The 25,932-nt window shown below is 48.7% G+C and overlaps 1 protein-coding gene across 1 annotated transcript; it reads right to left on the bottom strand.

The window, feature by feature from the left end:
* Nucleotides 1-429: 429 nt before the first annotated feature.
* Echdc3 (enoyl-CoA hydratase domain containing 3) lies at nt 430-24,718 on the bottom strand. Its single transcript, XM_052157752.1, has 5 exons — nt 24,501-24,718; nt 19,840-19,961; nt 16,716-16,813; nt 7,685-7,885; nt 430-1,309 (listed from the first exon to the last, which is right to left on the bottom strand). The coding sequence occupies exons 1-5, from the start codon at nt 24,668-24,670 to the stop codon at nt 998-1,000; spliced, it is 903 nt and encodes a 300-aa protein (XP_052013712.1). The 5' UTR covers nt 24,671-24,718; the 3' UTR covers nt 430-997.
* Nucleotides 24,719-25,932: the final 1,214 nt, after the last annotated feature.

Raw genomic sequence — 25,932 nt, 5'->3', positions numbered from 1 at the left:
TAGCACTGGATTGAAAGAAGGATGGGGAAGAAGGGAAAGATGGATGATGGATGATGGATGGATGGATGGATGGACAGACAGATAAATATTGACTTGTGGCCAAGTTTACAGATAAAGAAATTTTGAATACTTTTTGGGCTATAGTAGACCAGAGGCCAAAAAATATGAGTTCAGGGAACTCAGTCTCTGTTTCTTACCAGAAGCTGCGAGCAGTTCTGAAATGTGCCCTGAGGAAGAGGCTCTCAAAGGGTGGGGCCCGCTCTGGGTCCTCTCCCTGTTGTGGGCTGCGTTTATACTCTGGTTTAGTAATCCATTCATTAGAAGACACAGTCCTTTGCTATGTGCCCTTCAATGTGGACATATAAACGGAATATTCTCTCTTTGCTTTCTTAGCTTGCAGTGGGTTAGAAATGAAATGACCCAGCTCTATAAATATTTAATTTATTCAAATCACATAAGATTATTCCAAAGCCACAGGCGTGATGATTTCCTGGTAGAATCAAGAAACTCTTCAGTGTGGAGATCATCACATGGAGATCTGACAATGTTCAACTTGCCATGAGTAACCGGAACGGACTGTGCCTGCAGGAAACTACAGAAGCATGGGGGTGGCCCCTTCCTTCCCGCTTCCCCTGACTGCCGTTCGTCCGTCCGTCCGTCTGTCTGTATGGGCAGCACCTCACTTCAGGCTCTGCCGGGAACTGGGGCTTCTGTCACGGCTCGCACCCCCCAGTGCATATTAACCTGGCCACTGACCTAGGAAGTCATTTCCTCCCCTGCATTCATTTCCCACAGAACCATGGCATTTAATACAGATCACACACTGAGAAACCGCATCCAAGTTAGAAAGGCTGGCTATGTTCTCTTACAACCAAGAGGTGGCAGTCTATGGTTGGGTCGTGAGGAGAGGATGGGCGGGTGGGGGTGGGGTAGGGGTGAGGGGTGGGGGGACGGGTGGGTGTCCTAGGGCTGTCAATTCAGCACTCCTCCTGCTGGCTCAGTGGGACCAGATGGGTTTTCTCTTCTGGATGAAGGCTTCAATTCCTTCCTGCCCATCCTGCAGGGCCAGGTTGTCTACCATGGCCTGGGAGGCGAGGAAATACGCGGTTCTAAGGTCGTGCGGCAGCTGTTTGTAAAAGGTGGCCTTGCCCAGCGCCACTACAGAGCGGCTCAGAGAGGCGATCTTCTTTGCTATTTTCATGGTCTCTGCCTCCAGCTGTTCCTCCGGCACCACTTTGCTGACGAGGCCATGGCGCAAGGCCTCCTGAGCAGAGATGGGCTCCCCAGTAAAAAGCATCTCCAGGGCCACCTGAGGAAGGGACAGGTGGGGTCAGTAAAGCGCTCTTCATAACCAAGGCTTCCTCAGCCCCATCTCCGTTTCACTGAACTGAGACAGTCACCGTAGCAGGACTGGCAGGGCCACCTCTAAGAAACAGCTGCAAAAGCAGCACCTGCAGGAGGACCTAATTGAGGACTGCCTGAGAGACCAAGGATTGCTGACGCAGACAATGCCAGCCAATCAGGAACTGCTGTTTAGAAGCGATGCTTTCTTGGGACCAATGGGGCGCGAGTGGGGGGTATTTAAGGAGCTTGCAGCAGCGTTCAGATGAGCTTGCTGTGGTGTTTCCCACCTGCTCATGGAGTCTGTGTCATTGACTCCCTGCCACCTCACCTTCAACCCCCAAGGGCAGGTAGGGTCAGGCGGCCAGTAGTCCCGGGCACAGGCAGCAAGTCACTCTAGACTGACCTACACACCTCAGCCCAGGTATCTGCTTCCTCAAATGACACACCATCTATCACCCCTTGATGTTGTCGACACCCCAACTTCCTGCCCGGAAGACAACCGGATCATTCCAAGACCCAAGAAAAATACAAGAATCCAAGAACAGGTGGAATCTCCCCTTGGGGTCCTGTCAGTGCTGCACAGATTTGATCAGCAGGCCCTGGTGGTCCTGAGGAGTCCATCTACCCCTTAAAGGCCACATGTGGAATGGCGGCCCATCTGATAGGGACCACCGTGAGTCCTGCTGGGAAAAGGCTCATAACCTCCTGTAAATGGTACAGGGGCCACTTTCCAGAAGAACAGAAGATCATGGGTGCCACTTCCTCAGCAGGACCTCCAAAGAGTAGCTTCTCTTCTGGGGACATGAAAAGGCTTAAATGTCTTTAGGGACCAGACACAGAGCCTGGCATGACTGTGATGCTTGGCAAGGAGGGGACCTGCTGCGCTCACGATGGCACTTTCCCTGATGCTAAGTTCGCAAGAAGATGGGGCACAACCTCTCCCCTCCCCTGCATTCTACAGCCTCATTTAATAGCCTAAAAAGCTATAGCGTCAGCATCCATAGCATCAAGCTTATGTTGACAAGAGGAGGGCAGTCTGTGGATGCACAGGAACCCTGAACAAGGGTGCTTCCTCTCCATCTCTGGAAACCCTGGTGGCCATTCTCAGACACCAAGTGTGTTCTCACTTCAGGGTCCACATGCTTGTTTCCCACTCTGCCTGGAACGTTTTCCCCTCAAGGCATTAGCTCCCTGTTTGTCGCCTTTTCGAGGAGGCCCTCCACGGCTCCCATATTGAAATTCTCATTTCCTGCTACCCGCTCATCATTTCACCATTCAGCATATTGTACAATATACACACTTGTGTGTTGATTGCATTTGCTAGCATGTAACTCCAACAAGGGAGGGGCTTTTGGTGCGTGTTCTGTTCATTGTCCCCAGCACTAGGAGAGAGACTGCCTTGCTCAGCAGAAACAACCTTCCATATTTATGAAGGAATGAAGGAAGGAATGGGTCTAGGAAGGCAAGCAGAGTACAGCACAGATCCTGTTACAGCGGCTGTAAATCTAGGTCGAAAGGGACAGCAGTTTCCATCTGCCCTTCTCTTGGATCTTCAGTCTTGGTAACACCGCTGGCCAGGGAAGACCTTCCTCTCTGGCCTTGTGCTAGGGTCTCTGCTTGGTCTCTGGGCTGCAGTCAGGTTCTGATCTCTATGTTTCCTACCCCATACAAAACATAGCCCAACAAACACCATGGTGACCCTGCACATATACCAGAAGTCCTAGCTGTTGAGGTAATGAAACAAGAGATCAGGGAAGGAAGGAGGCAGACGGTAGGGTCTGGTTGTTGGATGTACTGGGATGGACACAAGGTGGGGAGAAGAGGACTCAGGGGCCCTCTGAGGAATTACAACACAAGGGTGGAAGAGGTTAGCCTAGAGAACTTTGGTATGTTGCTCTCTTCCACAAGTTTGAGGATAAAATATTAGACCAGCAGAAGGATACATTCCCCAATATGCATCTGTGTCTACAATCCTGGATTCTCTCCCTTCAGCCCAGAAGACCAAGTATTCGTGAGATTAATACTTCAAACTCAAGGAAGACTACTGGAAACAAGGTCAAAGGCCATAAGACCTGGCTGGCATTCTAACCCCACCTTTGGGATCCAAGCTCATCCCTCTCTCTAGGCCTCAGTTTACCTTTCTGTCTACTGGAGCCAGCCACATGGTTTTTTTTGTTTTTTGTTTTGTTTTTTTGTTTTTAACAGCATATAGATGGTTAAGAGGTTAGGGGGTGACAGTCACTAAGGAAAAGGCAGTTGTTTTTCCAGTCAGTCAGCACAATCTTATTGGAGTACCCAAGTTTCTATACTTGGGTGTTTGCAGGAGCTTCAGATGGACAAGAAGAAAAGATACCCTCACCTCTCCCCCAATAGACTCAAGCTGCCCTTCAGGGTGGCATCTCTTTGGTCACCCTAAGAAGTTTGTAAGTCAGTAATTCTTTAGGGGGATTTTCATTCAAAATGACAATCCAGATTTGAGGCCGTGACTTAATCTGGATGTCCGATGATCTTATAGAAAGGAGAGGTTTGGAGACAGACACCCCCAGTATGTGGAACCACCAGGGTCAAACAAACTGACCCTTCAGAGTCTGATCTGTGCCCTGGACAGAGGGGTGGGCACCTGCATCCCCCATGCTCTGGTGACTATTTCAGATAACAGATTAATGTGAGATAACTGGATTCTCCGTAGAGGCCAGTGAGTGGAGTGGCTAATGCTAACGTCCTCATTCCGACTGGATGTTTCTGTGACTCTGATACTCGCTTCTGGGCTTCACAGCACCTGATCAGATCAGGGAAGCAAAGAGGTCACACAGATGTGATAACTGTGCTGCAGCATTCTGGCTCTCTGCTTATCTTTTGGGTGGGTCCCATGCCTTATCCAGACTATAAGAACGAAATGCCATAAACTGTGTAGCTGAGAAGAAGCAGGAAGATCTCATGCTCTGGAGGTTGGGAAGCCAAATTCAAGGTTTCAGCAAAATTAGTGTCCAGGGAGAAACCTGACTCCAGGTTCAGAGACTGAAGCATCACTGTGTCCTCACATGGGACCTGGCTCCCCTATCCTACGGGCTCTCATCCCATCACGAGGCTCCACCCTTGACTGACACTCACACCCAAGGCCCCACCTCCAACAACTGCCATTTTGATGATTGCATTGTAACTTATGAACTCGGGGAACAACATGTTTAGGCTGTAGCAATGGTGTCTGTCTTCCTGAGACTATGGACTGCAGCTTGAGGAGATGCAGGGAGTGGGCAGGGGAGGATAGGATATGGTGCACACCCACCAGGTGTGCACAGGTATCATACCAGGTCACTGCCCTCATCTCCCTGGGAACCTGGGAAAAGTCACTCATCTGCCAGGGTGCTTTTAAGCTGCATTTCCTAAATTATGCTTGGCGTAGGACTCACTGTGAAATAGTCAATATGAGTCACGTCTGAGTGTGTGGTGAGGGCTGGGGACCGAGTGAGGATTGCACTCTGAATTAGACCTGTGGAAAATAAGGGTGTACAAGCACACAGCCAAGTGGGTAGGTAAGCGGAAGCAAGGATTTCTCCCGTGGTGAAGGGGCTGGTGTTGGGAAGGGCACTTACTGACACACCTATGGGATGCCCGAGGTGCTGGCTCTTAGCTGTGCATGGCCAGCCCTGGCTGGGGAAGAGGGCATCAGGAGGAGGCAGGGCTTTTATATGGCACAATGAGGATGCATATTCAAGACAATAGGGAGTGACTTTAGAAATAAGATGAATATGTCTTGGCACAGTAGGCTCAACTCCATGACTTTTGTCCAGTAGAACTGCCATCTTTACTGTCTGGCACAGCGGGACATTTTCCTAGAGTGTCCAGCAGAGGGAAGTAGAGTCCAACACATGCTGTCCTAACACCTGCAACAGAGGACTGAGACTTCCATCCAGGACAGTTTGCAAAAGCACCTGCCTGCTTCTCTCTGGATAAAACACAGGGACCTATCACCAGCAGCTGCAATGGTATGTTCACAGTGTGCTTGAGTTCAGTATTCTTCTGGGGGGGGGGTCAGAACATAAAGAGAAACCAGAAATCTGAGTGTGTGTGTGTGTGTGTGTGTGTGTGTGTGGCATGTGTGCATGCGCACATTGGACTGGGTGCATGTGGGCATGTGTATTTAGAGGTCAGAAGTCAGCCTTGGGTGGTGTTGTCAGGAGCTGTCCACCTTGTCTTTTGAGGCAGCACCTTTCCGGGGGTGGAAACCGCTGACCGCTTAGACTGGTCGGTCCCTGAGCTTCCGGGAGCCTCCCCTCTTGGCCTCCCAGCTCTGGGATTACAAGTGTGCACACCAGGCACGCCAGGCACGGGCCCGGCTTTGACGAGTGTGCTCTGCCGATGGAGCTCAGTCCTCCTGCTTGTGCAGCTGGAATCTGCTGACGGAGCCTTCTCTCCGCCCCCAGGACAGATTGCTTTGTTCATCGTTGGGGAAGGCCTGCTTCCTGACCAAACGGTCTTTAGCAGGGAAAAAGTGATTCTGGTTCTCACGGTGGCCCCGCCCCTTCATCTATCACACTGTGCAGATTACGCAACGTGGTTCCGAGAACTGGGCTTCCATGGAATTCAAGGGATATTTTGGTTACATTTCTCCTCTTTCTTTTCAAAAACAGTCGTAAAGTTTGATAAACATGATACGGTATGAGGTTTCTAGGAATTCTGATAAGCTTTAATTTAGAAGGCCTGACGTTTTTACCCTGTTAGTAGGACCTAAATGCCTCTCCCATGGAACTTTCCAGCAAGTCACGTGCTGGAAGAGGGTAAACCAGTACAGCACCTTCTTGCTATAAACGGCTTCACGGTTTCGTCTGCGGTGACAAAACAGTCTGTGAGTATCACAGGAGAGCTGTAATATATTTTGACTTGATGTCTGGGCAATGACGTAAGAAATATTCACTAAACATGGATGCACTTAAGGCAAATATCTATCTAAAATAATAAACGAGCTTCCCCTTTATGAGCAAACCGTCGCCTATTGCAGCATGCGGCCCACTCCAGCCTGGTGTCAGCACAATGGCTTGGGGTTAACTTCAGTTTCTCCATAGGTGCACACGTTTCTGCTAAACTAACAAGGAAGTCCTGTAGAAGAGAAAAAATCCTCTCTGGCGCTCCTTGGCGCTACTACCGGTTTCCCTTTGGGTCTCACTTCTTTCTTGCCTCAGGCCTGTGAGCCACTGTTAAGTTTTGCAGTTGTTTCAAGATCAACTAGTCCATTCTAGGAAGCTGTTTACTCCTCGCTCGCTGCCTGTTGTAGGTTCAAGCCTTCATTTCCAGATTTCTCACCAAGAACAGGATGCCTTTCCCCCAGAATGGACACCGCTTTCTGCTTCAGGGAAACGCTCACTAAATGCTATTCTGTGAGGTTGCAGAAGGAAGACAACTTTACAAGGGGAAACGGACCCGACCGTCATTAGTAATGACAAGACAGCTCTGACACACAGCTGCTCCTTGTGCAGAGTCACATAATATGGACAGGCTAGTTCTGGTCTCACCACTGTAAACCTGGCACTGTAAATCAAACACTTTAAACCCTTTCTGGAATGAGAAAGGTTGTCAAGAAGTCAATAGCCAGAGATTCAGCCTCAGCCCCTGACACTGGCCTGCTGTGCATCGGGCCTCGTGGGCAGCCATTGGGTGGACCAAAACTGTTTCAATTGCATTTCAAGGAAGATTATGCAAAGGCTATGCTTTCCTGAAAATGAGAAACCTAAACAGTCATACTGAGGGGCTTGTAAGATTGAGATATGGCGAGTTCGCAGGTTGACACGTGCTGTTTCCTGATATAGGGGAACAGGGAACAGGCAATGAGTGCTTCAATCCCCCAGCACAGGAGGACAGGAGTGGCTTTTGGGCAGAATGTCCAGTAGAGAAGACAGAGGATACTGTAGTTGGCGTGTGCGTGCATGTGAGTGCATGCGTGCATGTGAGTGCATGCGTGTGTGTGTGTGTGTGTGTGTGTGTGCACGCGTTTGTGTGTGTGTGTTTGTGTGTGTGTGTTCTAAAGCCAGAGGCTAATTTCTGGTATTTTTCAGGTGCCATGTATCTTGTTTGTATGGGGGGGGGGGGCAGCATCTCTCACTGGCCTGGAATTCACTGAGTAGCCTTGGCTAGCCGACCAGCAGGCTCCCGCTATCCACCTGTGTCTGCCTTCTCAGCATCAGGGTTACAGGAGCACACCGCTACTCCCGGCTTTTTAATGTAGGTTCTAGGGATTGAACTCAGGTCTTTATGCTTGTTCAACAAGCATCTCCCCACCTCCACAGAGGCACTTTTCCCAAGCTAAAATCCGGAGGCCATGAGCCAAGAGGGGCAGTTCAATTACCTTTCTGGGCACGGCTCTCCCCAGGGCGACCGCAGGGGTGGAGCAGAAGAGTCCAACATTCACTCCAGGAGTAGCAAAGGAAGACTTGTCACTTGCCACAGCGACGTCACAGCTGGCCACGAGCTGGCAGCCGGCAGCTGTGGCCAAGCCATTGACCATGGCAAGGATGGGGACCGGGTGGTTCCGGATCAGCATCATGACCTGTGAACAGATAGGCCCACTTGACTTCCGCGCAGCCCCGGGAGCTGACCTGCCGGGTGACAGACTCCGCAGAGCACCTTCCTCACGGACTGGCTCATGAGAGTCTAAGCATAAAGCCACCCGCTTGTGTTACATCTTTGATGAAGCAGACTGGAGAGTCTGGCTCACAACTGGTTCCCATGAGGGGGAGGGGAGGGGTCATGTACCTAAGGCCCTGCAGGGCATGACGGGAAGTGGGCGGCTGTGGGGTTTGAGCCCACTCCTCCCGCCGCCCCAGCGCCCTGCTGGAGAAGGGTGGGGTCTTGTTCCTGTGGAGCAAGCAAACTCCTTCACAACTGTCAGTTCTCCGTATCTCGGGACAGCCCTCCTGTTAAAAGTCTGAAATTGGCTTCCTTGGAAAATTAAGGTGGGAAGGGGACTCGAAGGCAATTTCCTTAGTAATTACTTCTCAAATTACCATGCCGCATAGCAAACTCTCTCAGTCCCATTAAAACGGGAAGGGGAGACACCCCGCTGTCATAAAAATAAGCAAAATTCCTGAAACAGAGCCCTTGGCACGGAGAGGAGAGACAGAGGCGTGTTCCTGTGACCCCCACCACCACAGAGGGCCAGAGTGCTAACTTCTATTTGAAGCTTATTTTTTCATGACACTCTAAACAGATTGTGTTGCCATGGAAACTTCGATTTCTAAATTATTGCTCTTTGAACCTTGGCAAGTTGGGAGGGGAGATAGGGCTACATCTGGGCTTTTCCTCAAGGCAGCAATTGAAAGAAAAACGACCTTCACGGACTTGAAGAGTTTTGCCTGGGAAACTTGCCTTTTATATTCATAAACACTCGCTATTTATCAGCCCCTCCCCCATAGCCAGTTACACGGTCGGGCCCTGCGCAAGGACGCTTTCGGTCAGGTGCAAACTGTATCTATGACGGGGACTTGATAAGATTATCAAAGCCTGGGGAGATAGTGCATGAGCTAAGGGCTCACCTCACAGTGTGAGGGCCACGGATCGGTCTCCAGTGAGATACCACAGAGAGGGATAGAGACAGAGATAGAGAGACAGAGAGACAGAGACAGAGAGAGACAGAGAGATAGAGATAGAGACAGAGAGAGACACAGAATAGAGAGACAGAGACACAGAACAGAGAGAGATAGATAGACAGAGAAAGAGAGAGACAGACAGACTGAGACAGTGAGAAAGACAGAGAGAGACACAGAGAGAGACAGAGAGAGACAGATGGAGACAGAGAGTCAGAGACACAGAGAGACAGAGACACAGAACAGAGACAGAGAAAGAGACAGACAGACACAGAGACAGAGAGAGACAGACAGAGACACAGAGAGACAGAGAGAGACAGAGAACAGAGAAAGAGTGAGAGACAGAGACAGAGGCAGACAGACTGAGACAAAGAGAGACAGAGACAGACAAAGACATAGACACAGAGACACAGAGACACAGAGACACAGAGAGAGACAGAAGACAGAGAAAGAGAGTGAGAGACAGAGACAGAGAAAGGGAGAGAGAGACAGAAAGAGATATAGAGAGAGGCAAAGAGAGAGACAGAGACAGACAGACAGACAGACAGCAAGTAAGCCTGGCATGGGGACCCACGCTTCTTACTGCAGCACTTGGGAGGTAGAGACAGGAGGGTCCTCGGACATTACTGACCAGAGACTCTATCCTAACCGGGGATCTCCAGGCCAGTGAGAGGCCCTACCTCAGAAGAGGTGTCCTGAGGGTCGCATCTAGGCTGTCCTTTGGCCTCTACAAACATGAATGTGTACACACACCCACACACTTATACACCTACACACACACATGCACGTGCACACACATTTGTGTATGTGTACGTGTATATTACAATGAGACGGATAATTCCCACCGTCTAGGTGACCGCCCACCCTGACACTCTAGAGTAGCAGGACTGTGATGTGCAGCACACGGCGCTCAGTGATACGGATGCCGTGTGTCTGCTTCGTGGTCACTGCATGGTTTGGGGTTTGGCATGCTGATAGCACCCCGGACCCTCAGCACGTCACCGAATCACATCCTCAGCCCTTCTTCTGTTATATTTTGAGACAAGTTCTCACCGAGCTGCCCAAGCTGGTTTCCAAACCTTCTCTGCAGCTCAGGGAGGCAGAGATGTGTGATATCCCTGCCTCGGCCACCCAAGATTTTATAGTCACTGTAGCATGGATTCGTCTACTTGTTTACAAAAGTTTCCTGGAAGACTGCATGCCATGGGACCCTGGAGGCCCCGTCTCATCCGGCTCGTGTTTACCTGTCTATTGTTTGTAGCGTTCACCTGTGCTTGATCTAAACTTGTGTAAGATCTGCCTCTCACGTAGCCCAGGCAGAGACCAGGCTGCCCAGGCAGAGACCAGGCTGCCCAGGCAGAGACCAGGCTGTGCCACTTATACGTTGTTAGTCTAGGTGCAGAGTAGGCCTCTTCCCTATGCATCTGTGTCCTGACATGGAGGCGGTTTTAGGCGTTGCCAATTATATGGCACCTATCTTAGGTGTGGAACAGACTTTAGGTCTATTTTCTAGGTGAAGAGCTGGCTTTACCATCTTTATGATATGTAGCCAAGGTTGTGGAGCTGTGGTTGTGTCCTATCTATAACCCTGCTTCTTTTCTTTTCTTTCTGTTTTAAAGCATTCACCATTGCTCTCTTCAGACACACCAGAAGAGGGCGTCAGATCCCATTGCAGAAGCTGTGAGCCCCCATGTGGATGCTGGGAATTGAACTCAGGGCTTCTGGGAGAGCAGTCAGTGCTCTTAACCGCTGAGCCATCTCTCCAGCCTAGCTGGGAGGTTTTCAGCTGGGCTTTACCATCTGCCGTGTAGCCCGAGTGGGGCAGGCTGTCCCATCTATACACTACGCATCGCTGTTAATGTTTGAGTAGGACACTGTTGTTGGCTAAACTATATAAGTATCTATCCCTGCCTTTCTCCAAAACCATTTCATCATCAAAGAATACATATTTGTGGTGTATTTAGGGGAATTCAATGATATTTGATAGATTTTTTTCTTTTGGGAGGTTGTGGTCATCTTTTGAGATTTTGACATTGTTAACTAACAGTCTTCCCAGTACATATGTATAAACACACAGAGTATTGTCTGTGAATGTAATTGGTTTCTGCCTGTCATGGAAGCTAGTGGGGGCAGGTTACTGATGGGTCTCATTCCTATAGAGAACTAGAATAAAGACAGGAAGAACTCACATGCTGTCTGGTCTTGTTGCAAAAAAGGAAAAATTTTCCTTCATTTTGAATGTTGTTTTTTGTTTGTTTGTTTGTTTGTTTTGGTTTTTTATACCACTGACTCAGGAATCCTACTTGTAAGAACTCTGAAATAGGCAAAGAGCTCCTCGGTCAATCATGTTCACCAAATCATTACCTTTCAGCAAAATAAACCAGAAATGATGCAGATGTGCAGTTAGTGAGATCGCTCGGTGGGCAGAGCGCTTGCCATGCAAGCTTGGTGACTTGAATTCAATGCTCTTAGGAAGTTGGGCGGAGGGATGTGATTTTACAGAGCTGTCTTCTTACTCCATGCGTGTGGTGTGTCATGGGATGAGTGCCTACATACAACACACACACACACACACACACACACACCAGAGTTATAATAATGATAATAAATTAAACAATTTTTAAAAGTAAATGATTACTATGGTTGGGTGGTTGGGTGGATGCTTTCCAAAAGTCCATGGATTAAAGATTTATCTCAGGGTGGTGTCACTGGGAGGTGATCGAGCCAGTGAGCGTGGGGCCTTTTGGGAGGTCCTCAGGTCATTGGCACATTCCCCCAAAAGCAATTGGGGTGCAACTGGAGAGACAGATCGGCAGTTAGGAGCACTTGCTGCTTTTGCAGAGGACCCAGGTTTGGTTCCTAGCGCCCATGGTATCTCACAACCACCTGTAATATAGTTTCAGAAGTATGGAAGCCCTCTTCTGAGCTCCTCGGGCACTGAACACACAACACACACACATACATGAGGACAAAACACTCATACACATAAAAACAAAACAAATATTTAAAAAAATGTAAAGGGCTTGTGGGCTCTTGATCTCTTTTCTCTCTTGCAGTCCTGAAACTCACTCTGTAGACCAGGCTGTCCTGGAGCTCACTCTGTAGACCAGGCTGTCCTGGAGCTCACTCTGTAGACCAGGCTGTCCTGGAGCTCACTCTGTAGACCAGGCTGTCCTGGAACTCACTCTGTAGACCAGGCTGTCCTGGAACTCACTCTGTAGACCAGGCTGTCCTGGAGCTCACTCTGTAGACCAGGCTGTCCTGGAACTCACTCTGTAGACCAGGCTGTCCTGGAACTCACTCTGTAGACCAGGCTGTCCTGGAGCTCACTCTGTAGACCAGGCTGTCCTGGAGCTCACTCTGTAGACCAGACTGTCCTGGAACTCACTCTGTAGACCAGGCTGTCCTGGAGCTCACTCTGTAGACCAGGCTGTCCTGGAACTCACTCTGTAGACCAGGCTGTCCTGGAACTCACTCTGTAGACCAGGCTGTCCTGGAACTCACTCTGTAGACCAGGCTGTCCTGGAGCTCACTCTGTAGACCAGGCTGTCCTGGAGCTCACTCTGTAGACCAGGCTGTCCTGGAGCTCACTCTGTAGACCAGGCTGTCCTGGAGCTCACTCTGTAGACCAGGCTGGCCTGGAACTCACTCTATAGACCAGGCTGTCCTGGAGCTCACTCTGTAGACCAGGCTGTCCTGGAACTCACTCTGTAGACCAGGCTGTCCTGGAACTCACTCTGTAGAGCAGGCTGTCCTGGAGCTCACTCTGTAGACCAGGCTGTCCTGGAGCTCACTCTGTAGACCAGACTGTCCTGGAACTCACTCTGTAGAGCAGGCTGTCCTGGAGCTCACTCTGTAGACCAGGCTGTCCTGGAGCTCACTCTGTAGAGCAGGCTGTCCTGGAGCTCACTCTGTAGACCAGGCTGTCCTGGAGCTCACTCTGTAGAGCAGGCTGTCCTGGAGCTCACTCTGTAGACCAGGCTGTCCTGGAGCTCACTCTGTAGACCAGGCTGGCCTTTGAACTCCACCTGCTTCTGCCTCCTGATTGCTGGGACTTTAAAGTCATGCACCGCCATGCCTGGCCTCCAATCTTAAATTTGAATGTCAAAACCCATTTTTTTTTAAACATAAATTCATTGTTTGAGTTATTTCTTCATAGCAATATGAAGATGACAGATATAATGTCTGTGGACACTGAACTATAGCTATTAAATAAATGCAATGTTCTCCCCTTAGAAATCTTCATTTCTAAGAAAACACCTGGGTGTCGTAGAGCTTACATAGTGATACGGAGCGAGCCTGCTTAGATTTGGCACCCAGTCTCTCTCTTACTCACTAACTAATGACTCTGAACAAGCCATGTGACCCTTCAGTTTTCACAGCACTGAGGCAGGTATGACATCAGCACTAAGCTAACCCAACAGAGCCAGGGCCTATGTCAACAACCCTGAAGTCTACTGTTGAACGCCACCTGGCTTAAGAAGCATTCGGTGCTGCAGTCATGTGACACACACTTATGTGCTTAGGAAAAAATGACTAAACTCGAACACAACAAAATCGTGCAGTGTTCCCTGTGTGTGTGTGTGTGGTTACATGACAAGAGTCTTTCTTACTTTTGTTTTCTAAATTTTAAAGATCTTCTATAATACATACTTATTTTCATCAATTCAAATAATTTAAATCAACTCAGAAGGCAGTTTAGAAAAGACAAAGGGAACTTTGATTAAAAAAACAAGCAAGCCAGCCGGTGGTGGCTTTTAATCCCAGCACTCCAGAGGCAGAGGCAGAGGCAGGGAGATCTCTGTGAGTTTGAGGCTTGGTCAACAGAGAGAGTTCTAGGACAGCCAGTGCTACACAGAGAAACCCTGCCTCAAAAATCAAAACCAAGCAAACAAACCAACCAAACCAAACCAAACCAAACAAGATAAGAAACAAGCCAGGATAATCAAACCCACGGAGGTCAAGAATTAATGCTGCCTATTGGGAAATCTTCCTGAATTAGTACTGCTTAGAGTCCTGCCTGTTCTAAAAGGTGCAGCAACCGAACTCTGGGTCAGCCATATACAACTGCACAACCGAGGGCCTGTATTCCTTTCTTCTCTCCCCATATTACTTGCGAAAGCCAGCTACTCTCACTTCGTTGGTGAGGAGTAGATAGGAAGGAAGGGTCTCCTCAAGGAGAGACTCTCCAGCTGTCAACAGGTTGGAAGAGGAAAGAGAAATGAGTCTCCAGGTTACCACATCAGCACCCAGAGGAGTCCTCAACCTCTTCCATAACCAGTTCTTCCTTAGTCTGTCCTCCTCCCGACTTGTAAATAATTGGCAGTTGGGCAGGATTTGTGGTCTGTAACAAATGTGCTCTCCCTTGCAGAGGCCAAGCTCACAGGGCAGTTCCTGTCTGCCTTTAGCCTCCAACTGTCCCACGCAGGAACTGAACAGTGAGGCACACAGCTCACTCTGCTCTAGTCTGCTCTCTGATCACACTAGGAAGCAGATTTCACATGACTTCCCGGTGTTCACATTTGCCCAGGGTGACTTGAGGTTCACAGAATTAGTGCTAAAGAACAGCGACAGCTCCATGTTGAAAAGCTTGAGTCGCTCTTCCAGAGTTTGGTTCCCAGCACCCATGTTGGGTAGCTCACAACTACCTGTCACCCCACTTCTTGGAGATTCAATGCCTCTGTTTTTTTGTGGGTGCCTGGACTCATGTGTGCATGCCCCTCCACACATGTGCACATACTAAAAATAATAAAAAGAAGTCTTTAGAAGAGGCCAGTAGCCGTGTATTCTTGTTAGACTTTTAGGACTAAGCCCTATGTGTACACTGAGGATTTTCTGAGGGGCCAGAGGCGTGAATGAACTAGGAGCTTCCAAGACACCTGGCCTTTGCATCCTGGAGAAGCCCCAACCCCCATGCAGTCCTCTACTGACCTGTTCCGGTCTCTATTCATCCAGATATCAGAGCAGAGGGAGAAAAATCAGGTGCTTTATGGAGGTTGCATGTGTGTACAGGTTTCTTTTTTTAGATATTTTTCTATTTTAATCAAATATACTGGGAATTGGTAGAAAATGTTTTTTATTTCAGTGTGGTGTACTAAACTCAGGGCCTTCTACATGATAGGTAGATGCTCTACCAGGCGAGCGCCTCCCTAGCAGGAAAATGGCTCTGAAAGCATCAAACTCTGGCAAGCCGGAGAATCAGCTACTGTGCCAACATTGCTAATGTGTGAAACAAAAGATGCAGATCTTTTGTTTGTATTGTCAGGCAAGTGATGCACATTTGTAATCCCAGTGCCTGGGTGGTGGAGGCAGGAGGATTGGTAGTTCAACACTAGCCTTGGCTATATAACAACCCAGGACCCTGTCCTAAAACAGACAACATGCTAAGTCTTAACTCTGGTTTGTTTCTTCTTTTCCATAAAACGGAAAGGGAATCACGTTTTCTCCTTGTTTTCCCATGTAGCGAGGAAGTGATCATCTGGTGTGCTTATGAGTTTTTGGAACAGCAAAGGAAGCAATCTGTGCTCAAGGATGTATCTGAATGGCTGGGGAGATGGGCTGGTCAGTAGAGGGCTTACTGCGCAATCACGAGGAGCCGAGTTTGATCCTTGGATGCACCTGTAATCCCAGTGCAGGGGAGGTGGAGACTGGAGGATCTCTGAGGGTCACTGGCTAGCCAAGGCTGGCCTAATCCCTGAGTTCTAGGTTCAAAGAGAGATTAATCTCCAAACCCAAGTGCTTGAGGAAGACACTTGAGGACAGCCTCTGACTCTTCCACAACCAGGAAATAAAATCGGAGAGGTTAATTTCTTCTTTGGAGGTGATGTTGTTTTTTAAAACATGCATGCTGTTTACCTAACTCGGGTCTCTCATGCCCACTTGGCAAGTACTTCACCGACTGAGCAATCTTCCAAGCACAGTTTAAATAAGTAAAATGATTACCACAGCACTCTGAGGTTCTTCCTCCCTAAAGGTGAACATCACCAACTTTTATCTCTTCTTCCAAGCCAGCACACCAAGAGAGCTGGAAACCCTGTCGGTGGCAGCTCTGGGTACATCATTTTATCTTGCTGGCACATATAGTCTGTAGCAAATTATGGTTACCTTTTTGTTGTGTGTGTGTGTGCATGTATGTGTGCACATGTGCATGTGTGTGTATACATGTGTGTGCATGTACACATGTATGTGTGTACATGTATGTGTGTGTGCACGTATGCATGTGTGTGCATGTATGTATGTGTGTGCATGTATGTGAGTGTGCATTGCATGTGTGTGCGTGTGTGCATATACATGCACGCACACGTGTCTGATCTGTGTGTTATATACCCATGTATGCACACGCACAGTCCAGAGGAGAGTGTCTGGTGTCCTGCTCTATCATTCAGTCCTACTCTCTTACGCCAGAGTCTCTCCCTGGACCAAGAACTCATGGGTTTCTGGCAACTCTGGCAGTCAGCAAACCCTCATGGGTCTCCTGTGTCCACATGCCTACAGATGTGTGTGGCCATGCAGTGTCTCACGTGGATGCTGGGAATTCAAATACAGGTCCCCATGGTTGCCCAGAAGGCACTCTAACCACTGAGCCATCTCCCCAGACGGCATGGCTACTTTTTAAAAGTCTAAACCCAATAATTGCTTGGCTGAGGGACTCACTAGTAACGACAGAGCTTCCAAATCCACCTCCCCAGTGAGCAGGCCCTGTGGATAGACGCTCATCTGCAACTAGAAGGCTACCTCTGTATTTAATACAATACAGCCTCCATGCTTACAATGCCGGTCATCACCCTGGCTTACCTCAGAACAGGTCTGAAATACCTCAGTGTGATAATCACGGCCTTTCTCGTCTGTCAGCTCCTTCAGATCATGTCCAGATGAAAACACAGGGCCCTCAGCTGTGAGTGTTTCCAGTTGAAAAAAAGAAAGAAAAAAAAAAGTTAACACTCAGAGTCAGCCAAGTGGCGAGATGTAATGGCAGGAGAAGGCTTGGGGATCGGAGCTTCCTACAAGGCCTGTGGGATCTGAAGGTTTTAGTTTTGCACTCAGTCTGGGCTCAGCATATCGACGTGTGCAGGTCCTTTGAAATCTGCCATGCTCTGAGTGAGCAGTATTCCTATCACCCATCGAGGTCAGAGTGTGAGCAGAAACACCTTGCGCCAGCTCTGGATTTCACAGAAAGGAGCTGAGGATGTGGCTCCTGTGTGATTCTTAACAACAGTGTCGCTCCCCTGAAGAGCTGAGGACATTTCCTCCTCCCACTTCCCTGGGATAGCAACACATCCTGTTTTCTCATTCCTGTGAGAAAGAGGTGTCCTTAAGATGTTAGCAGCCTTTGGCCAGTTTACACCTCAGATGCCTGCTGCGAGCTACTAATTCTACCTTCGTTCCCCTTTATCATATAAAACAGTTGAAAAATCTCTATTTGGCCATTGCTAAGGCGGTGGGGTGGCTCCGAGTATCTCAGGAGACACTGATGCTTAAACAGAGCGCCAGCAAACAGCGTCTGCGGTGTGTGAAGAAGCTGTGGTACTTTTACTGACGCCACTGCAGTATATATGAGGTGATAGGGTTTTTTTTTTTTTTTTTTAAATAATTTATGTTTACTTGGTGGTGACACAAACCTTTAAGGCCAGCACTTGGGAGGCAGATGCAGGCAGATTTCTGTGAGTTCAAAGCCAGCCTTGTCTACAGAGGACAGCCAAGAATACACAGAGAAACCTTGTCTAGGAAAAATATTTTTAATAATGTGTTTGTGTCTGTACAGATGTGCATTTAAGTACAGGTGCTTTTGGGGACCCGAGGCATGGTTCTTGTGGAGCTGGAATTATGGGGTGATTGTGAACCACCCGATATGAGTGCTGGGAACCAAACTCTGGTCCTCTTCAAGAGCAATAATCGCTTTTGAACCACTGGCCATCTCTCTACTTCCAAAGTGATCATTTTATTTAAAAAATCTATTAGAGGGGCTAGAGAGATGGCTTAGCTGTTAAAATGTCTGACTGTTCTTCTCCAAGACCTGGCTCTGAATCTCAGTACCCACATGGCAGCTCATAACCATCTTAATGTCAGTTCCAGGGGTTCAGATGCCCTCCACTGGCCTTGGAGGCACCAGGCATGTAAATGGTACACAGACATGCATGTAGGCAAGACATCTAAACACATTAAAAACAACAACAACAACTGAAGGAGTCAGGGTTACTTCTGGATGAAGGATTCAGCAGGATGATGAGGCTTAAAGGGGGTAATATAGGGGGTTATGTGAGTGTGGCTAGGTGGCGTGGGGGAAGGTGTCCAGGCGGGCCCTTGCCTGGGCACCTCTGCCCCTGAGGGACCACACACACACAGACATGGTATAGAATAGAGCTTATTCAGAATAGGGGATGGGAGTTAGTGGTAGAGAGAGAGAGAGGGAGGGGGAGAGAGGAGAGAGAGAGAGTGGAGGCCGGCCATGACCATGTGGAAGGGGGGGAAGAGCCCCAGGGGCAGAGAGGTGAGAGTATGTGGGAGAGCGGTGAGCAAAGAGAGAGAGGAGGGGCAAGTAGCCCCTCTTATAGTGGGCCAGATCTCTGGGGCGGGGCATACCTGGCTATTGTCAGGTAGGTGTGGGGTGGAGCTTAGACAAAACCCCAACAACAACAACCCCCCAAAAGACTTACTGGAAAAGTAGAGGGAAGAAATCGACAAAATGTCACACTTTTGACACAATTTAAGATGACACTTCAGACTTATGTATGAGATTTAGCAAACAGAAGAGACAGACTAATTATTGGCAGCTCCAATGGCCCACCTGCTGACTGCTGTTGAGTCATCAAGGGGAGTATAAAGCCATCTTATAAGGTCCATGAAGAAACTGAGTTTCTAAATTAGAATTCTGTCTTAAATGTGTGTATGTGTATATGTATGTCCATGTGTGTGTATGTATGTGTATCTATGTATCTATGTATGTACATATGTGCATGCATGTATGTATCTATGTGCATGTGCATGTATATATATGCGTGTGTATGTATGTATGTGTGTGCATTGCCTGTATGTGTGTGTATGTATGGGTATGTATGTGTGCATGTGTGTATTTGTGTGTATGTATCTCTCTGTGTGTATGTGTGTATATGTATGACAGTGTATGTGTATGTATGTGCATGTGTATGTGTGTATGTGTGTATATGTGTGTATATGTATATGTGTGTATGACCGTGTATGTGTGTATGTGCATGTGTATGTGTGTATGCGTGTATGTGTGTGTATATATGTGTGTATATGTATATGTGTGTTTGTATGTATGTGTGTATGTGTATATGTGTGTCTATTTGTGTGTGTATATGTATGTGTGTGTGTGGTTCTGAAGATTGTACATGCTAGCAAGTGCTGTACCACTGAGCTGCATCCCTCCCTGATTCTTTGATCTTGTGTGCATATGTGGTCCTGGATGGATGGATGTGGAGGTCAGGGCACAGCCTCAAGTGTCATTGCTCAGGTGTCTACTGTTTTTTCCCTCAGCTAGGGTCTCTCATGGCCTGGGACTTCACCGAGTAGGCTCGGCTCTCTGGCTAGTGAGCTCTGGGGGGCCAGCTGTCTTTGCCTTGCACCTCCCCATGTCTGGGATCACAGACCTGTAATGCCGAGCCCAGCTCTTTTTTGTGGGCTTGGCACTTGTGAGGATAAGAGCTCTACCAGCTGAGCCATCGCCTCAGCCCAAGACTGTCTGATTTTGATGACAAGGAGAAGCCATGATTGCACTGAGCAAAGGTCTTTGCTACAATCCCCACAGCTAACAAGGGCCAAGACCACAGCAGCACAGATGTTCTCAACGTTTTTCAAAGGAAGTCAGAGCAATGCTCCAGTGATGTGAGGCTCACCGGCATGTTTCCAGAAACCTTATGTGGGCGCCGCGGACCACTAACGGCAGGCTTCAGAGAAATACCTGAGATTATAATGACTTTCAGGTCTTCACTTTCAGCTTCGTGAAGAATGTCACCTCGGAGAGATTTCAGCATGGCCAGTGACAGCGCATTCCTCCTCCTGGGATTGCTTAAGACAATGTTCCTGCGAAAAGCGTTTGATAGTCCCCGGGTCATGCTCCAGTCAAAACAAGAGAAGACCCCTGCAATTCCTTTCTAATTTAGGAGCAATTTTGAAACTCAAGAAGAAGGAACTGCTGGGGCGTGGTGCCAGCCTGAAGGGCCTGTCAGCATTCTGGAGTGACAGCTGTGTCAAAGCAAGGACAAAGATGGCCTGAGAGGTATACTAGCCTTTTCTCCCCCGACTCCACAGCAAGGGTGTGCCACAGCAGCTCCCAAACCATCTGTGGCCACAGAGGATGGGACTTTCAGGTGACAGTAGCCCGGTTAGGTGAAGCTGACAAACAGGTCCTACTCACCACTTACTTCCAGGTACTGTTCTTTGGAATGAGGTCAGGAAAGGAGCCAAGGAAGCAAAAGTCCCCCTGCCCCATCTCCTCCTCCCACCCATTCCAAAGAAAAGTTAGCAGCGGCCGGGCTGCTGGGGCACACGCAGCACTGCGGCCTTTATAAAGGTTTCTGGTAATCATGCGGGATAATTTGTGCCATTGGAGAACAGGTGTGTGTGTGTGTGTGTGTGTGTGTGTGTGTGTGTGTGAGAGAGAGAGAGAGAGAGAGAGAGAGAGAGAGAGAGAGAGAGCAGACAGACAAACCCGGGCAGCAGATGTAGCATCTCGAAAAGAGCTGTTTTAAAATGGCCCATGCTCAGAACACATCCTACAGCCTTACATAGGAATGTCTGGTTTTTGCTGTCCTTAGAAATAAATGGGCAGCGACCCAAACCAGATTCTCATCACGTGCTTTAGATGTCCTAGCGGGCTCCATCCACGTGGGCGGGCTCTAAGCCCTCTCTGTCCGTTCTCTTCTGAATATGGTATTTTATTCTACATGTTCAATTGGAGCCTCCATAGATAACATTTAGGAGAAGGGGTTTTCTTTCTTTTTTAAACAACTCTGATGGCTAAATTTATCTCAGCTCTATAAGAATAATTTTGGGGTACTATTTCCATTTTGCAGCAGCTCCCAGGTAGCTGTGGGATTGTTTTGTCTCTCAGCAACATACTCTCTCCCATGTATGGGGATGCTTTCAGCTGGTCTGCTGATACTTAGAAATCTTTGTCTATGGAAGACGTGGAAATTACCTGGAACCTTGGGGCAGAATAATGAGTGTGCTCATGGTGGCACACAGAAGGCACTGCCAGTCCAAGCCTGGGGAAATGGCTCAGTCAAGGGATTCCTTTGCAAGCATGAGAACCTGAGTTTCTCTGTCTGTCTCTGTCTCAAAGACATGTACTTTGAACTCTAATGCTGGGGAGGTGAAGACAGACTCCAGGCCAGTAGGAAACCCATCTCAAAAGGGTAGGTAACATGGAAGGAGTTCAGGTAATCATTTGGCCTGCACATCCACATGCAAGTGCACACACATGCACATGTGCATGTGAGAGAACATGCACACACATGTGTGTGCACATGCACATTCATACAGATACACATTCACATGCACACACATGTACATACATACATGCACACACACATATGCACACGCACATGCATACACATGCACACACACATGCACATACACACATGCACACACACACACACACACGCACACATGCACACACATGCATGCACACACATACACAAATGCACACACATGTACACACACACACACACACACATACGCACACACAAAAGCTGCCACCGAGTATTTATTTCACCTTAAGGTAAAAATGCACGAAAAGATTCCAACTCACGTGGGCTTGCTGTGAGTCCTGTGAACCCTTCCTGGCTCGCTGTTAGGCAGTTCTCTCTTTTGGACTTCTCTCCCTACCACTCACTGACACCCATCTCAGTGGTCATCTCCTGATTGCCAGGCCCAGATGCACCGGAGGCCTGCACGACTCCCCCCTTTAGGAGACAGTCGCCTCTGGGAGGGCTTCGTTCTTCTCTAGTCTCTTCACACCTTCTTTTTCTGGGCTCCTGGGCTCTGGCAGGAGACACTCAGAGCTCCATCCCTTGCCGGCTCTGTTCTGTGCACACTGCCCAGGCCACTTCACTGATGGCCACGATACCAACTGCCCCCTCTGTACTGACATCTCCCGGTCATTCCCCCTAGTTCAAGCCCCTCTCCAGAGCTCTAGATCTGTGTGTTTGCTATGATGGTCTCTGGACTGCTCCATGGAGGTGTGCGTGGGGTATCTTCCTTCCCACTCGCCCCTCTCCTCTGAGCTGCTGCTCTGTCACCCAAGCTGGAGCCTAAAAGTCATCTGTCCTGTATTTGCCAGGACATCAACACTCCTCAAGCTCTCGCCAGTCTCAGCATTGCCAAGGGCTCTTTCAGTGGAGTGCCGTAAATTAGACCTTCACCAACACTCTGCATTTCAAGGACAAAGTTCTCTCTAATGAGGTCTCTCCCATAGGACATCTATAGAGGTGTAATGGCCCCTATAAATGGTCCAATGAGCTCTTTGAAGATCATCATTTTAAAATACCACTGCTGTTTTCCACAGCTATTTCCACGGACGGTAGTGGACTGGACTAGTCTCATTGGTCCACTCGATGGCGCATGAGGGGAAACACTTTGGGAGGCAGACAGACCTCAGCTTGGGAGGCAGAGGGGGTCTCTTTCAGACTCCTGCTCGCCTACCTCCTGACAGTCATCTCTGTACGTGACTCCTGTCTGTGAAGAGCGGCGATAGGCATCTTGCAGGACATTGTGTAATTTACGGAGAGTGAGTGCAGAGTGCCTGACAGCTCTCACGTCATAGCTGGTCCTCACAGTATGACAGCGTTATTGCTCTGAGGCACAGCTTTGAAACGCAAGAATGACCAAGTCACACAAGTCCCCCTGCCTACCACAGTGTGGTTCTAATGCTGGACTCAGGAAGAATCTTAATATATGATTTCTATGATCTATAATCAACTGGCTTCATCACCTTCCTCTCCTGATTCATGTTTCTGTCTGAAGGACTCAGTCTCCCATCTTTTGCCAGAATTTCTGATCAGAGATGGCCAGACTTTATTTTGTGGGGGAGAGGATGCAGTCCAGGCTAGTCTTGAACTTGCTATGTTGTTCTGGAGGGTTTTGAATTCAGGATTGTCCTGCATCAGCCCTCAAAGTGGTGTGATTACAAGCCTGTGCTAGCATACCCAACTTATGACCAGAGTATCAGAAGCTTCTCCTTAAAAATCAGAAAGGAAGGTCCTTATACGTGTGAGCCCTATGTCTCTCTTTGGGATTCTTTCTTTCTTTCTTTCTTTCTTTCTTTCTTTCTTTCTTTCTTTCTTTCTTTCTTTCTTTCTTTCTTTCTCTCTCTCTCTCTCTCTCTCTTCTTTCTTTCTTTCTTTCTTTCTTTCTTTCTTTCTTTCTTTCTTTCTTTCTTTCTTTCTTTTCATACAGGGTTTCTCTCTGTAGCCCTGGCTGTCCTGGAACTTACTCTGTAGACTAAGCTGTCCTCGAACTCAGAAATCTGCCTACCTCTGCCTCCCAAATGCTGGGATTAAAGACTTGCACCACCTCTGCTCGGCTTTTTGGGAGTGTTTCTATCTCTGTTGATGGGCAAGGCGTCCACAGGAAACGGGATTACTCTTTGTAAGATACATTTTAGTTTTTGAGCCCCATCAATGCCTATCCCCTGTGGTGACCATCACAGTTGTGTGTAGGGAGTTAGGGGACAGACAGAATATGGGCACCCTGGATGGGTATCCTCAGATCTGTGTGCAAGTTCCTTAAAGGCTTTAGCAATGGCGAGGTATAAGGGCAGAGGGAAGATGTGGAAGGAGTCTAAGGCCAGAGGCTGGCTTTCAGCCCTTTTGGGGGAACACATAAATATTTGGGTGAGGATTAAAAAGTCAGACATGCTCTTCTAGGATTAAGAAGAGCTAGTTACTGGAGTAGGGGAATGTGTCACTTAAACAGCTCCGTCTGTAACTCTCAAACATGGAAACATCTCTTTTCGTAGCTTTGTCCTGGCCAGGCCTTAGAAGGGACTTCATTATATCCAGGTTATGCACTGATACAAACGAAAGTTTAAGGCTTTTAGGTTTGTGGCACAAGGGGACAGAGATCAGGGCATGTGCCCTTTACCCTTACTTATTGACCTACCCCCACCCTGCATTTCAGCATGTCCCAACACTGGAGCCCACTGATTTCGTTTGTAAGGGTATGGATCTTTTTTATTTTTATTTTAAAAAAATTTATGTTTATGATAGGTTTTCTTGGAGGCCATTTCAACAGCAGGTGGCGTGCGTGTGTGTTTACTACACACTAGCACTAGCAGAAATGTTCAGAAACGACTGGGTAACTGTGCACGGTAGCCCTGTCAGGAGGCCATCAGGAAGATTTCACTTACAACCCTCACATGTGCATCGTACTAGTGTGCACAGGGAAGAGACACCTGTAAACTCAGTATGCAAGGATTCCTCCACCAAAGATGTCATCTTTTTGAGATGAAATCGAAAAGAACATTGACGAATAATTCAGGATTAGGAGCAGCAAGGCCTGTTTATCCCGAATCCTGGTGCCCTACTCCAGGGAGAGCCCTGGCACTGCCCGCAGGCTGACCTGATTCCGTCCTGCTGTCGCGTGCTGGTGAGCCTTGGCTCTGACTCCGACCCCGCAGGTCCTGCTGAGCCTGGGCTGCAGAAGCCGGCGGAGAGAGGGACCCGTGGACTGCGCCTGAGCCAGCTGGGCCACTTCGCCCCAAAGGCCCGAAGGCCGGCGACCGCGGCCATTGCAGCCAAGAAATAGCAAGGTTGATGGTGCAAGCTGCCCAGGTCTCGGGGTGGGGTGGGGTGTTCCCTTTCAGATTTGACCACTCAGAGCTCCGCCCTCATTGCTCCACCCCAGAGCCCCGCCCCCGTGTTCTTTGCCTGGAGCCACGCCCCCAGACCCGGGGTGGGTGGTGGGGCGGGGTGGCTCCGGCCTGCCCTGGGCATAGGTCACCTACTGAAACTCACGCGCCAGTGCCAGTGGTTTGTTTGGTTTTGTCAGCCTGTGCAGCAGTTTAAGGGAGGGGAGAACTGGGTTGGCTCGTTTCTTTGTGTAGCGACAGGGGAATGTGCCGGATGTTGTGAAATGAGTGTCATCCGGTGATGAGTGGCAGGAGCTGTGTACCACATTGCTGTGTCCGCGCCTCCCACAGGAAATTCTCCTATGCCTTGTGGGTGATCCTGGATAACAAGGCGTGTTTAGCCTACTATAACCTGAATGTTTTGCATCTTCTTCCTGTGCAGATGCGGGAGACCCGTATTTATAGCTTGGGCTTTCCACATTTGCCCAGGGGAAACCCAGACTCCTTTTCAGGATCCCAGTGGCTAGATGAGAGGCATATCCTGTAATGGAAGGCTTTTAAGTCAAGGGAGACAATCCTCCTTGCAATCTGGTAGTTCTTGCAAATGTGGGTATTTGTGGGAGACATAGAATAAATAATCTTAGCTCTTAGGATCATGTTGTTTCTAGAGGGAGGCGCCATGCCCAGGAGCCAAAACGCTTTCCCAATGGGGTCAGCAAGGATAACAGTGTACATCCTACATCCATTGAATCTCAGGAAGTAAGCAAAATTTGCAAGTGCCAGGAAGCACCTGAAACTTCTAAGGGGCCACGAGGCCCCTCTCCAAGTTTTTATAAGTAGAAACAGTTGTTGGATAAACTAGACTGTTCTGGAAGCTGATCTACCCTCCAGGCATTGAAGGAGGCTCAGGGATGCAGCCTCTGTGAGTCTTCACCCGCGCTGGTGTGGGATTTTAATCGAGGCAGCTGCCTTTGCGTCTTTCATGCTCCTGCAAGTAGCCCCCCACCCCTACCTCTGCAGGCAACCCCAGCAGACTTACTGGTTCCCTAAGCTAGCCTTGGGTGGACTTGTTTCTTTGGGGTGTGGATGTCTTTCTAGGAAAAGTCACACAAGGGGCTTTTATTTTTCTTTGTTTTGTTTTGAAACAGGGTTTGTCTATGTGGCCTTGGCTGTCTTGGAGCCTGGGTAGCCTTAAACCCACAG

The sequence above is a fragment of the Apodemus sylvaticus genome, chromosome 14 (assembly GCF_947179515.1).
Source record: "Apodemus sylvaticus chromosome 14, mApoSyl1.1, whole genome shotgun sequence".
NCBI classification, from domain to species: Eukaryota; Metazoa; Chordata; class Mammalia; order Rodentia; family Muridae; genus Apodemus; species Apodemus sylvaticus.
Note: the sequence above shows the minus strand (reverse complement) of the source record. Positions and strands in the feature narration are given on the sequence as shown.